Source organism: Oncorhynchus gorbuscha, unplaced genomic scaffold (genome assembly GCF_021184085.1).
Source record: "Oncorhynchus gorbuscha isolate QuinsamMale2020 ecotype Even-year unplaced genomic scaffold, OgorEven_v1.0 Un_scaffold_1335, whole genome shotgun sequence".
NCBI classification, from domain to species: domain Eukaryota; kingdom Metazoa; phylum Chordata; class Actinopteri; order Salmoniformes; family Salmonidae; genus Oncorhynchus; species Oncorhynchus gorbuscha.
In genome coordinates this window covers 28,158-41,476 of record NW_025746141.1, presented here as the reverse complement: position 1 = coordinate 41,476, position 13,319 = coordinate 28,158, and the positions used below count along the sequence as shown (strand labels likewise).

At 41.6% G+C, this 13,319-nt stretch overlaps 1 protein-coding gene across 4 annotated transcripts; it reads right to left on the bottom strand.

Moving 5' to 3' along the window:
- Positions 1 to 3,517: 3,517 nt before the first annotated feature.
- On the bottom strand, positions 3,518 to 12,318 carry LOC124022321 (G-protein coupled receptor 4-like). 4 transcript variants are annotated; one of them, XM_046337242.1, is made up of 4 exons: positions 12,249 to 12,318; positions 11,774 to 11,823; positions 9,103 to 9,144; positions 3,518 to 4,574 (listed from the first exon to the last, which is right to left on the bottom strand). In XM_046337242.1, the coding sequence occupies exon 4, from the start codon at positions 4,478 to 4,480 to the stop codon at positions 3,623 to 3,625; it is 858 nt and encodes a 285-aa protein (XP_046193198.1). In that variant the 5' UTR covers positions 4,481 to 4,574; positions 9,103 to 9,144; positions 11,774 to 11,823; positions 12,249 to 12,318; the 3' UTR covers positions 3,518 to 3,622. The 4 variants fall into 4 exon arrangements, with proteins under 4 accessions (XP_046193198.1, XP_046193199.1, XP_046193201.1 ...); XM_046337243.1 differs by having other exon boundaries at positions 9,103 to 9,156; positions 12,249 to 12,299; XM_046337245.1 differs by having other exon boundaries at positions 11,784 to 11,823; positions 12,249 to 12,285.
- Positions 12,319 to 13,319: the final 1,001 nt, after the last annotated feature.

The following is a 13,319-nucleotide window of genomic DNA, read 5'->3' as shown; positions in this document are numbered from 1 at the left end:
TCCTTACCTTAACCATCCAACTGTCGGTCCGTGCTGTGCTGGCTGTCCTTACCTTAACCATCCAACTGTCGGTCCGTGCTGTGCTGGCTGTCCTTACCTTAACCATCCAACCGTCGGTCCATGCTGTGCTGGCTGTCCTTACCTTAACCATCCAACCGTCGGTCCATGCTGGCTGTCCTTACCTTAACCATCCAACCGTCGGTCCGTGCTGTGCTGGCTGTCCTTACCTTAACCATCCAACTGTCGGTCCGTACTGGCTGTCCTTACCGTAACCATCCAACCGTCGGTCCATGCTGTGCTGGCTGTCCTTACCTTAACCATCCAACCGTCGGTCCATGCTGGCTGTCCTTACCTTAACCATCCAACCGTCGGTCCATGCTGTGCATGCTGTCCTTTGCCTTAACCATCCAACTGTCGGTCCGTGCTGTGCTGGCTGTCCTTACCTTAACCATCCAACTGTCGGTCCGTACTGGCTGTCCTTACCGTAACCATCCAACCGTCGGTCCATGCTGTGCTGGCTGTCCTTACCGTAACCATCCAACCGTCGGTTCATGCTGTGCATGCTGTTGTTCTTGGGTTTCAGCCCCATTTCTGGGGTCCTGACTTTTCAGGCTAAAAACAAAGGTCAGTTTGTCATCAACTAAGGACTAATCAATGGTAACCTGTTCATGTAGGCCTAATCAATGGTAACCTATTCATGTAGGCCTGATCAATGGTAACCTGTTCATGTAGGCCTGATCAATGGTAACCTGTTCATGTAGGCCTGATCAATGGTAACCTGTAGGCCTAATCAATGGTAACCTGTAGGCCTAATCAATGGTAACCTATTCATGTAGGCCTAATCAATGGTAACCTGTAGGCCTAATCAATGGTAACCTGTTCATGTAGGCCTAATCAATGGTAACCTATTCATGTAGGCCTAATCAATGGTAACCTGTTCATGTTATTAGGAACATTTCTTGGTGTTTTGTAACTGTCTTTTTCCATTCATCAAATGGTAAAATTGTAGCCTATGCACAGGTAGACACCATGCACAGGTAGACAACATGCACAGGTAGACACCATGCACAGGTAGACAACATGCACAGGTAGACACCATGCACAGGTAGACACCATGCACAGGTAGACAACATGCACAGGTAGACACCATGCACAGGTAGACACCATGCACAGGTAGACAACATGCACAGGTAGACACCATGCACAGGTAGACACCATGCACAGGTAGACACCATGCACAGGTAGACACCATGCACAGGTAGACACCATGCACAGGTAGACACCATGCACAGGTAGACAACATGCACAGGTAGACAACATGCACAGGTAGACAACATGCACAGGTAGACAACCGGTACAGAGTCAATGTGCGGGGGTACAGGTACCGAGTCAATGTGCGGGGGTACAGGTACCGAGTCAATGTGCGGGGGTACAGGTACCGAATCAATGTGCGGGGGTACTGGTACCAAGTCAATGTGGGGGTACAGGTACCGAGTCAATGTGGGGGTACAGGTACCGAGTCAATGTGTGGGGGTACAGGTACCGAGTCAATGTGTGGGGGTACAGGTACCGAGTCAATGTGTGGGGGTACAGGTACCGAGTCAATGTGTGGGGGTACAGGTACCGAGTCAATGTGTGGGGGTACAGGTACCGAGTCAAGAAGTCTAAACTGTGCAAAGTAGAGTTCATGAGGAAGTCATTGTGTTAAAGTCATCTATTCTGTTACCAACATGGGATTCAATTCAAGGTTGTTGTGAAAGGGGAGAAATCATGAGCAGAAGTCTAAACCCTGAATACCAGTTCTATTCAAGGTTGTTGTGAAGGGGGAGAAATCATATTCTGTTAGCCTCCAACCCTGAATACCAGTTCTATTCAAGGTTGTTGTGAAGGGGAGAAATCATGAGCAGAGAGCCTCCAACCCTGAATACCAGTTCTATTCAAGGTTGTTGTGAAGGGGAGAAATCATGAGCAGAGAGCCTCCAACCCTGAATACCAGTTCTATTCAAGGTTGTTGTGAAGGGGAGAAATCATGAGCAGAGAGCAGGACCGTGTGGTGACAAAACACTGACACAGGAAACAAACACCCACAAACCAACAGAAACCTGAAACAGGACCGTGTGGTGACAAAACACTGACACAGGAAACAAACACCCACAAACCAACAGTGAAACCCAGGCTACCCAAGTATGATTCTCAGTCAGAGACAACTAACGACACCTGCCTCTGATTGACAACCATACTGGGCCGAAAACAGAAACCTAAACATAGACTGCCAACCCCAACTCACACCCTGACCACACTAAATAAAGACAAAACATAGACTGCCCACCCCAACTCACGCCCTGACCATACTAAATAAAGACAAAACATAGACCGCCCGAGTGCTTCAGGTAAACCCGTCTCTATTGATCAGACTGAGTCCTTCAGGTAAACCCATCTCTATTGATCAGACTGAGTCCTTCAGGTAAACCCATCTCTATTGATCAGACTGAGTCCTTCAGGTAAACCCATCTCTATTGATCAGACTGAGTCCTTCAGGTAAACCCGTCTCTATTGATCAGACTTCTCTTACTGTTATATATAGTTATTACAACTATTCGCAAATAATAAGCAATCTACACTGTACCATTTCTAATGCCAGAGAAAATAATTTGTTTTCACTTAGACTCTCTTTCAGCATGTTAGGTCTCACTGTGTCGGCACCTTGATCTCCCTGTTCCTGTGCGTTCTCCTGATCTCCCTGTTCCTGTGCGTTCTCCTGATCTCCCTGTTCCTGTGCGTTCTCCTGATCTCCCTGTTCCTGTGCGTTCTCCCGTTCTCCCTGTTCCTGTGCGTTCTCCTGATCTCCCTGTTCGTTCTCCTGGAACCCGTTGAGGGGTCTCTCACGCAGCCCTGTCAGCCCATCAACCAGACTGTGTCTCTGGAGAAGGAAGGCTGCCCAACATGCCTAGTCATTCAAACCCCTATCTGCCCTGGCCACTGCGTCACCAAGTTACAATGAACAAACTGGCTCTAACTCTGACCACTTTCAGTGTCTTCTTTTTTTTAAAGGGACTCCGGGAGAGAATGGGAACAAAAGAGGAGAGTGATCTCAAATATCCACATGATCAGTTTATTGAAAGAAACAAGTCCATATTTTTCTGAAAAGCTGCAATACAAGCCCAACACAGATAGCGCAATGCAGAATAGGGCTGAGTACAATACAGTATGTCATGTATTGTATATAAAAAAATCAAGGCATGTACTCTTCACATTTTAACTACAAGCCTAGTGGTTAGAGCGTTGGACTAGTAACCGGAAGGTTGCAAGTTCAAATCCCCGAGCTGACAAGGTACAAATCTGTCGTTCTGCCCCTGAACAGGGTAGTTAACCCACTGTTCCCAGGCCGTCATTGAAAATAAGAATTTGTTGTTAACTGACTTGCCTCGTTTAAATAAAGGTAAAATAAAAAATAAACTTTTATACTGTCCCAAGATGCAAAGAAATACAACAATACCTGACAAAACAACATGGTGTCTTTTCCATTTTTAACTGTGTTTTTGGAATTCTTCTCACAGACACAGGAATGGTAACTTTTTTATATTTTTTAAATACAGATACAGTCCATTACCCTGCATCTGTCCTACCTGGAGCCTTCTACTACACTCTCAGTCATGGTCATAGTGTTAGTGACTTGGCTCTGCTCCTCGTCACCCATCAGCTTGTCGAAGCAGGGGAAGGCAAGAGTGTCCTTCGCTCCCTTTCTCATGAACACGTAGAGTAAGGGATCCACAAGGGGGCTGAATCTCTCAAGGAGTGTCCCGATCTCTACATTGTGACGGCCTGTCACCCCTGATATCAGATATTGTATGATGAGGGGTAAGAACAGGACTGTGTAATTGCCCAGCACAAGGGCCAGGGTACCAATAATCCGTCTCCGTTCGACAGCCGGCACGGAGACGGAGACGGACAGAGCTTTCAACGTGCCCGCGAGGAAGAATACGAGCAATGGAAAGGGTATGAGGAGGTTAACCGCAAACAGAATCAGCTTCGTATCGAGAGTCGGCGTGAGGTATAACATGGAGATTTGGAGGAAAGGGATAACCCAGATGACGGAGGACATTATGAGCGAGTATTTGATGTTACGACGAAAACGGTACCAGAGAGGAAATGCAATCACGAGATATCTCTCCAGAGCAACACACACCATGAAACCAATGCTCGCACTAATACCAAAGAATTCAATAAACATCACAATCAATTTCCAGGTACCAGACAGGTTGAACGGCCTCGTGCAGATCTGAATGAGATCTGCAATAAGAAGGTTGATAACGTAGACTGGAGTGATGTGATCAGCTCTGACCAGGAAGTACATGGCATAAATGGACAGACAGATCAGAGGAAAACCGATGGAGAACGTCGTCCACTGAACGACGGTTTCAACGATGCTCCAAGTGGATGGGATGTCGTCCGTAACATTGTACAGGTTTTCTCCAGCCATCCCTGGCGGTGCTTGTTGTTGCAGGAACTGGTGAACGGCAGGGTTTCCTTCAGATTCCAAGTTCAAGGTCCTTTAATAGTTTCCTGTTGTGCGCCTACACTCAGAAAGAAAAAAAACAGAGAAATAGCTGGTGTTATACTCCTATAACATCTAAGATCCCAGTCATGATTCTTTAAAACAGGTCTAGTTTTGAGCTCGATTATGCATCTTTACTCTAAATCTAAAAGCATTTCCCTTCTAAAGAAACAGGAAGTGTGCTCAATATAGTTCTACGTTCTGTGTATTTTTAGTAAAACAGACCATGTAATACAAGATAGAACTATCAAAGTGCAATGTCTGCAGACATTAACATTCTTACATTGTGTAAATGTTAGGATACCTTAAAACGTCTCTTTTTTTACGCAATTAACTAATCAATTGAGCCATTACGACATTTTTTTATGAATATCATATAATAGAAAAAACGAAGAAAAACAAAGTCATCACTGTGTATTTCAGTGGTTAACACGTGAAGCACAAGAACAGTTAAAATAGCCATTTAGTAACCATGTGGAATCTACAGTATCGTCTCCATTTAGTAACCATGTGGAATCTACAGTATCGTCTCCATTTAGTAACCATGTGGAATCTACAGTATCGTCTCCATTTAGTAACCATGTGGAATCTACAGTATTGTAACCATGGGGAATCTACAGTATTGTAACCATGTGGAATCTACAGTATTGTCTCCATTTAGTAACCATGTGGAATCTACAGTATTGTCCCCATTTAGTAACCATGTGGAATCTACAGTATTGTAACCATGTGGAATCTACAGTATTGTAACCATGTGGAATCTACAGTATTGTAACCATGTAGTAACCATGTGGAATCTACAGTATTGTAACCATGGGGAATCTACAGTATTGTAACCATGTGGAATCTACAGTATTGTCTCCATTTAGTAACCATGTGGAATCTACAGTATTGTAACCATGTGGAATCTACAGTATTGTAACCATGGGGAATCTACAGTATTGTAACCATGTGGAATCTACAGTATTGTCTCCATTTAGTAACCATGTGGAATCTACAGTATTGTAACCATGTGGAATCTACAGTATTGTCTCCATTTAGTAACCATGTGGAATCTACAGTATCGTCTCCATTTAGTAACCATGTGGAATCTACAGTATCGTCTCCATTTAGTAACCATGTGGAATCTACAGTATTGTAACCATGTGGAATCTACAGTATTGTCGCCATTTAGTAACCTTGTGGAATCTACAGTATCGTCTCCATTTAGTAACCATGTGGAATCTACAGTATCGTCTCCATTTAGTAACCATGTGGAATCTACAGTATTGTCTCCATGTAGTAACCATGGGGAATCTACAGTATTGTAACCATGTGGAATCTACAGTATTGTAACCATGTGGAATCTACAGTATTGTCTCCATGTAGTAACCATGGGGAATCTACAGTATTGTAACCATGTGGAATCTACAGTATTGTCTCCATTTAGTAACCATGGGGAATCTACAGTATTGTAACCATGTGGAATCTACAGTATTGTCTCCATGTAGTAACCATGTGGAATCTACAGTATTGTCTCCATTTAGTAACCATGGGGAATCTACAGTATTGTAACCATGTGGAATCTACAGTATTGTCGCCATTTAGTAACCATGTGGAATCTACAGTATTGTCTCCATGTAGTAACCATGTGGAATCTACAGTATTGTAACCATGTGGAATCTACAGTATCGTCTCCATTTAGTAACCATGTGGAATCTACAGTATCGTCTCCATGTAGTAACCATGTGGAATCTACAGTATTGTAACCATGGGGAATCTACAGTATTGTAACCATGTGGAATCTACAGTATTGTCTCCATGTAGTAACCATGTGGAATCTACAGTATTGTCTCCATTTAGTAACCATGGGGAATCTACAGTATTGTAACCATGTGGAATCTACAGTATTGTCGCCATTTAGTAACCATGTGGAATCTACAGTATTGTCTCCATGTAGTAACCATGTGGAATCTACAGTATTGTCTCCATTTAGTAACCATGTGGAATCTACAGTATTGTCTCCATGTAGTAACCATGTGGAATCTACAGTATTGTAACCATGTGGAATCTACAGTATTGTCTCCATGTAGTAACCATGTGGAATCTACAGTATTGTAACCATGGGGAATCTACAGTATTGTAACCATGTGGAATCTACAGTATTGTCTCCATGTAGTAACCATGTGGAATCTACAGTATTGTCTCCATGTAGTAACCATGTGGAATCTACAGTATTGTCTCCATGTAGTAACCATGTGGAATCTACAGTATTGTCTCCATGTAGTAACCATGTGGAATCTACAGTATTGTCTCCATGTAGTAACCATGTGGAATCTACAGTATTGTCTCCATGTAGTAACCATGTGGAATCTACAGTATTGTCTCCATGTAGTAACCATGGGGAATCTACAGTATTGTCTCCATGTAGTAACCATGTGGAATCTACAGTATTGTCTCCATGTAGTAACCATGTGGAATCTACAGTATTGTCTCCATGTAGTAACCATGTGGAATCTACAGTATTGTAACCATGTGGAATCTACAGTATTGTAACCATGTGGAATCTACAGTATTGTCTCCATGTAGTAACCATGTGGAATCTACAGTATCGTCTCCATGTAGTAAACATGTGGAATCTACAGTATTGTAACCATGTGGAATCTACAGTATTGTCTCCATGTAGTAACCATGTGGAATCTACAGTATTGTCTCCATGTAGTAACCATGTGGAATCTACAGTATCGTCTCCATGTAGTAACCATGTGGAATCTACAGTATTGTCTCCATGTAGTAACCATGTGGAATCTACAGTATTGTAACCATGTGGAATCTACAGTATTGTAACCATGTGGAATCTACAGTATTGTCTCCATGTAGTAACCATGTGGAATCTACAGTATTGTAACCATGTGGAATCTACAGTATCGTCTCCATTTAGTAACCATGTGGAATCTACAGTATCGTCTCCATGTAGTAACCATGTGGAATCTACAGTATTGTAACCATGGGGAATCTACAGTATTGTAACCATGTGGAATCTACAGTATTGTCTCCATGTAGTAACCATGTGGAATCTACAGTATTGTCTCCATTTAGTAACCATGGGGAATCTACAGTATTGTAACCATGTGGAATCTACAGTATTGTCGCCATTTAGTAACCATGTGGAATCTACAGTATTGTCTCCATGTAGTAACCATGTGGAATCTACAGTATTGTCTCCATTTAGTAACCATGTGGAATCTACAGTATTGTCTCCATGTAGTAACCATGTGGAATCTACAGTATTGTAACCATGTGGAATCTACAGTATTGTCTCCATGTAGTAACCATGTGGAATCTACAGTATTGTAACCATGGGGAATCTACAGTATTGTAACCATGTGGAATCTACAGTATTGTCTCCATGTAGTAACCATGTGGAATCTACAGTATTGTCTCCATGTAGTAACCATGTGGAATCTACAGTATTGTCTCCATGTAGTAACCATGTGGAATCTACAGTATTGTCTCCATGTAGTAACCATGTGGAATCTACAGTATTGTCTCCATGTAGTAACCATGTGGAATCTACAGTATTGTCTCCATGTAGTAACCATGGGGAATCTACAGTATTGTCTCCATGTAGTAACCATGTGGAATCTACAGTATCGTCTCCATGTAGTAACCATGTGGAATCTACAGTATTGTCTCCATGTAGTAACCATGTGGAATCTACAGTATTGTAACCATGTGGAATCTACAGTATTGTAACCATGTGGAATCTACAGTATTGTCTCCATGTAGTAACCATGTGGAATCTACAGTATCGTCTCCATGTAGTAACCATGTGGAATCTACAGTATTGTAACCATGTGGAATCTACAGTATTGTCTCCATGTAGTAACCATGTGGAATCTACAGTATTGTCTCCATGTAGTAACCATGTGGAATCTACAGTATCGTCTCCATGTAGTAACCATGTGGAATCTACAGTATTGTCTCCATGTAGTAACCATGTGGAATCTACAGTATTGTAACCATGTGGAATCTACAGTATTGTAACCATGTGGAATCTACAGTATCGTCTCCATGTAGTAACCATGTGGAATCTACAGTATTGTCTCCATGTAGTAACCATGTGGAATCTACAGTATTGTACCCATGTGGAATCTACAGTATTGTAACCATGTGGAATCTACAGTATTGTCTCCATGTAGTAACCATGGGGAATCTACAGTATTGTCTCCATGTAGTAACCATGTGGAATCTACAGTATTGTCTCCATGTAGTAACCATGTGGAATCTACAGTATCGTCTCCATGTAGTAACCATGTGGAATCTACAGTATTGTCTCCATGTGGAATCTACAGTATCGTCTCCATGTAGTAACCATGTGGAATCTACAGTATCGTCTCCATGTAGTAACCATGTGGAATCTACAGTATTGTCTCCATGTGGAATCTACAGTATTGTCTCCATGTAGTAACCATGTGGAATCTACAGTATTGTCTCCATGTAGTAACCATGTGGAATCTACAGTATTGTCTCCATGTAGTAACCATGGGGAATCTACCTGGTCTTACCTGGTGGTTCCATTAGATTGACTGGCGTTCCTCTTGTAGCACCTATCAAATCAACTCATTATCAGGAAGTGGAAATGCAAGTTAGAAACATGCCATTTTTACAGCACAGATACAGATACTCACAGATACAGATACAGATACTCACAGATACAGATACAGATACTCACAGATACAGATACAGATACTCACAGATACAGATACAGATACTCACAGATACAGATACAGCACAGATACTCACAGATACAGATACAGCACAGATACTCATAGATACAGATACAGATACTCACAGATACAGATACAGATACTCACAGATACAGATACAGATACAGATACTCACAGATACAGATACAGATACAGATACTCACAGATACAGATACAGATACTCACAGATACAGATACAGATACTCACAGATACAGATACAGATACAGATACAGATACAGATACAGATACAGCACAGATAAAGATACAGATACAGATACAGATACAGCACAGATACAGATACAGATACAGATACAGCACAGATAAAGATACTCACAGATACAGATACTCACAGATACAGATACAGATACTCACAGATACAGATAGAGATAGAGCTACAGCACAGATACAGATACAGATAGAGCTACAGCACAGATACAGATACAGATAGAGCTACAGCACAGATACAGATACAGCACAGATACAGATACAGCACAGATACAGATACAGATACAGATACAGCACAGATACAGATACAGATACAGATACAGCACAGATACAGATACAGATACAGATACAGATACAGATACAGATACAGATACAGCACAGATACAGATACAGCACAGATACAGATACAGCACAGATACAGATACAGATACAGATACAGATACAGATACAGATACAGCACAGATACAGATACAGATACAGATACAGCACAGATACAGATACAGATACAGCACAGATACAGATACAGATACAGATACAGATACAGATACATACAGATACAGATACAGATACAGATACAGATACAGATACAGATACAGATACAGATACAGATACAGATACAGATACAGATACAGATACAGATACAGATACAGATACAGCACAGATACAGATACAGCACAGATACAGATACAGATACTCACAGATACAGATACAGCACAGATACAGATACAGCACAGATACAGATACAGCACAGATACAGATACAGATACAGCACAGATACAGATACAGATACAGATACAGATACAGATACAGATACAGCACAGATACAGATACAGATACAGATACAGATACAGATACAGATACAGATACAGATACAGATACAGATACAGATACAGATACAGATACAGATACAGATACAGCACAGATACAGATACAGATACAGATACAGACAGATACAGATACAGATACAGATACAGATACAGATACAGATACAGATACAGATACAGATACAGATACAGATACAGATACAGATACAGATACAGATACAGATACAGATACAGATACAGATACAGATACAGATACAGATACAGATACAGATACAGATACAGATACAGATACAGATACAGATACAGATACAGATACAGATACAGCACAGATACAGATACAGATACAGATACAGCACAGATACAGATACAGATACAGATACACACAGATACAGATACAGATACAGATACAGATACAGATACAGATACAGATACAGATACAGATACAGATACAGATACAGATACAGATACAGATACAGATACAGATACAGATACAGATACAGATACAGATACAGCACAGATACAGATACAGATACAGATACAGATACAGATACAGATACAGATACAGATACAGATACAGATACAGATACAGATACAGATACAGATACAGCACAGATACAGATACAGATACAGATACAGATACAGATACAGATACAGATACAGATACAGATACAGATACAGATACAGATACAGATACAGATACAGATACAGATACAGCACAGATACAGATACATATACAGATACAGCACAGATACAGATACAGATACAGATACAGCACAGATACAGATACAGATACAGATACAGATACAGATACAGATACAGATACAGCACAGATACAGATACAGATACAGATACAGATACAGATACAGCACAGATACAGAACAGATACAGCACAGATACAGATACAGATACAGATACAGATACACAGATACAGATACAGATACAGATACAGATACAGATACAGATACAGATACAGATACAGATACAGATACAGATACAGATACAGATACAGATACAGATACAGATACAGATACAGATACAGATACAGCATACAGATACAGATACATACAGATACAGATACAGATACAGATACAGATACAGATACAGCACAGATACAGATACAGATACAGATACAGAGATACAGATACAGATACAGATACAGCACAGAAACAGAAACAGATACAGATACAGATACAGATACAGCACAGATACAGATACAGATACAGATACAGCACAGATACAGATACAGATACAGATACAGATACAGATACAGATACAGATACAGATACAGCACAGATACAGATACAGATACAGATACAGATACAGATACAGATACAGATACAGATACAGATACAGATACAGATACAGCACAGAAACAGATACAGATACAGATACAGATACAGATACAGATACAGATACTCACAGATACTCACGGTGCACACCCAGTGACAATACAGCTGTAACGGCGTTCGTCTGTTGAAGGAAGAGAGTCGGACCGAAATGCAGCGTGTTTGTTACTCATGACTTTAATGAATGATAAGACGGTACATGAAATAACTGAAATACGAAAACAACATACGAAACGTGAAAACTAATTACAGCCTATCTGGTGACTACAACACAGAGACAGGAACAAACACCCACGAAATACAGAGCGAAACTCAGGCTACCTAAATACGGTTCCCAATCAGAGACAACGAGAATCACCTGACTCTGATTGAGAATCGCCTCAGGCAGCCAAGCCTATACAACACCCCTAAACATCCGCGATCCCAAATACTACAAACCCCAATACGAAAAACAACAATATAAACCCATGTCACACCCTGGCCTACCCAAACATATAACAAAAACACAAAATACAATGACCAAGGCGTGACAACAGCACAGATACTCACAGATACTCACAGACCCAGTGACAATACAGCATGCACGTCTGAGCCTTCAATACTGTGAGACAGGAAGTCCACCACTCCAGGATGTCAAAAGTCATTGCACAATGTGTGTTACTGTATCATTTGTCTTCGACAGCTGATTGGTCAGGGAGATCACATGACATCACTACCAGTGGTTAAAAGATCCCCGGACCTAATCCATTCCACACTGTTTCCACTTCCATGTATTTCAGAAGGACAACAGGAATATGACATAATACGCTTCATGCACACATCTTATCATACGCATTAGAGGTCGCGTTCAGCTTCCTGTGTAAACCAGAAGTGCCTTAAAATGATGTCATAGGTGCTGTTTCGAAGGGTTAAAAAAGGTCAGATCTTTTCAAAACTTCATATGTGTGATTAGGCAACCCCCATGAACTGTAAGTCAGTCATTTCCCCAACAGATGTCAAAGAAAAGCTCTCTCTCTCACGCACACACACACGCACGCACGCACGCACGCACGCACGCACGCACGCACGCACGCACGCACACACACACACACACACACACACACACACACACACACACACACACACACACACACACACACACAAGCAAGGATGACAAAGTGCAGTGCTTAAAGACACACAGAACCTGCAATGGCATTTCCATATTCTCTAGGCCGTGCCGAGTTCAACGAGATGCCCCGCTTGACCGTAGCCCGCTCTGGTGCAGCGACCATTAGAAAATTAGGCCCAAAATGAAGCCTGCCCTAAATGTCATTTGCTTTTGGGTGACAGTGAGAGAATCGTTAGGGTGAGAAGCACAATTCGACCTCAGGTACATTCCTGAGGTCCTCCCGATCCGTGCAAGCCTAACCTTGACCGTGTGGCATTAACCCTTAACAGTAAAACAGGGTTTTTTGATCTCACAGATTATAATGACTTCTCTCCCCATAGGAATACATTGCCTGCTCCTCTAAAGTCAACCTAAAGCCTATGTAGGTTATGAATGCCTTATAAACCTGTCTTCAATGACAGTCCATCAGGCCAGTATGAGGTCTACCTGTGTCGATTTTAAGCTTCCTGTAG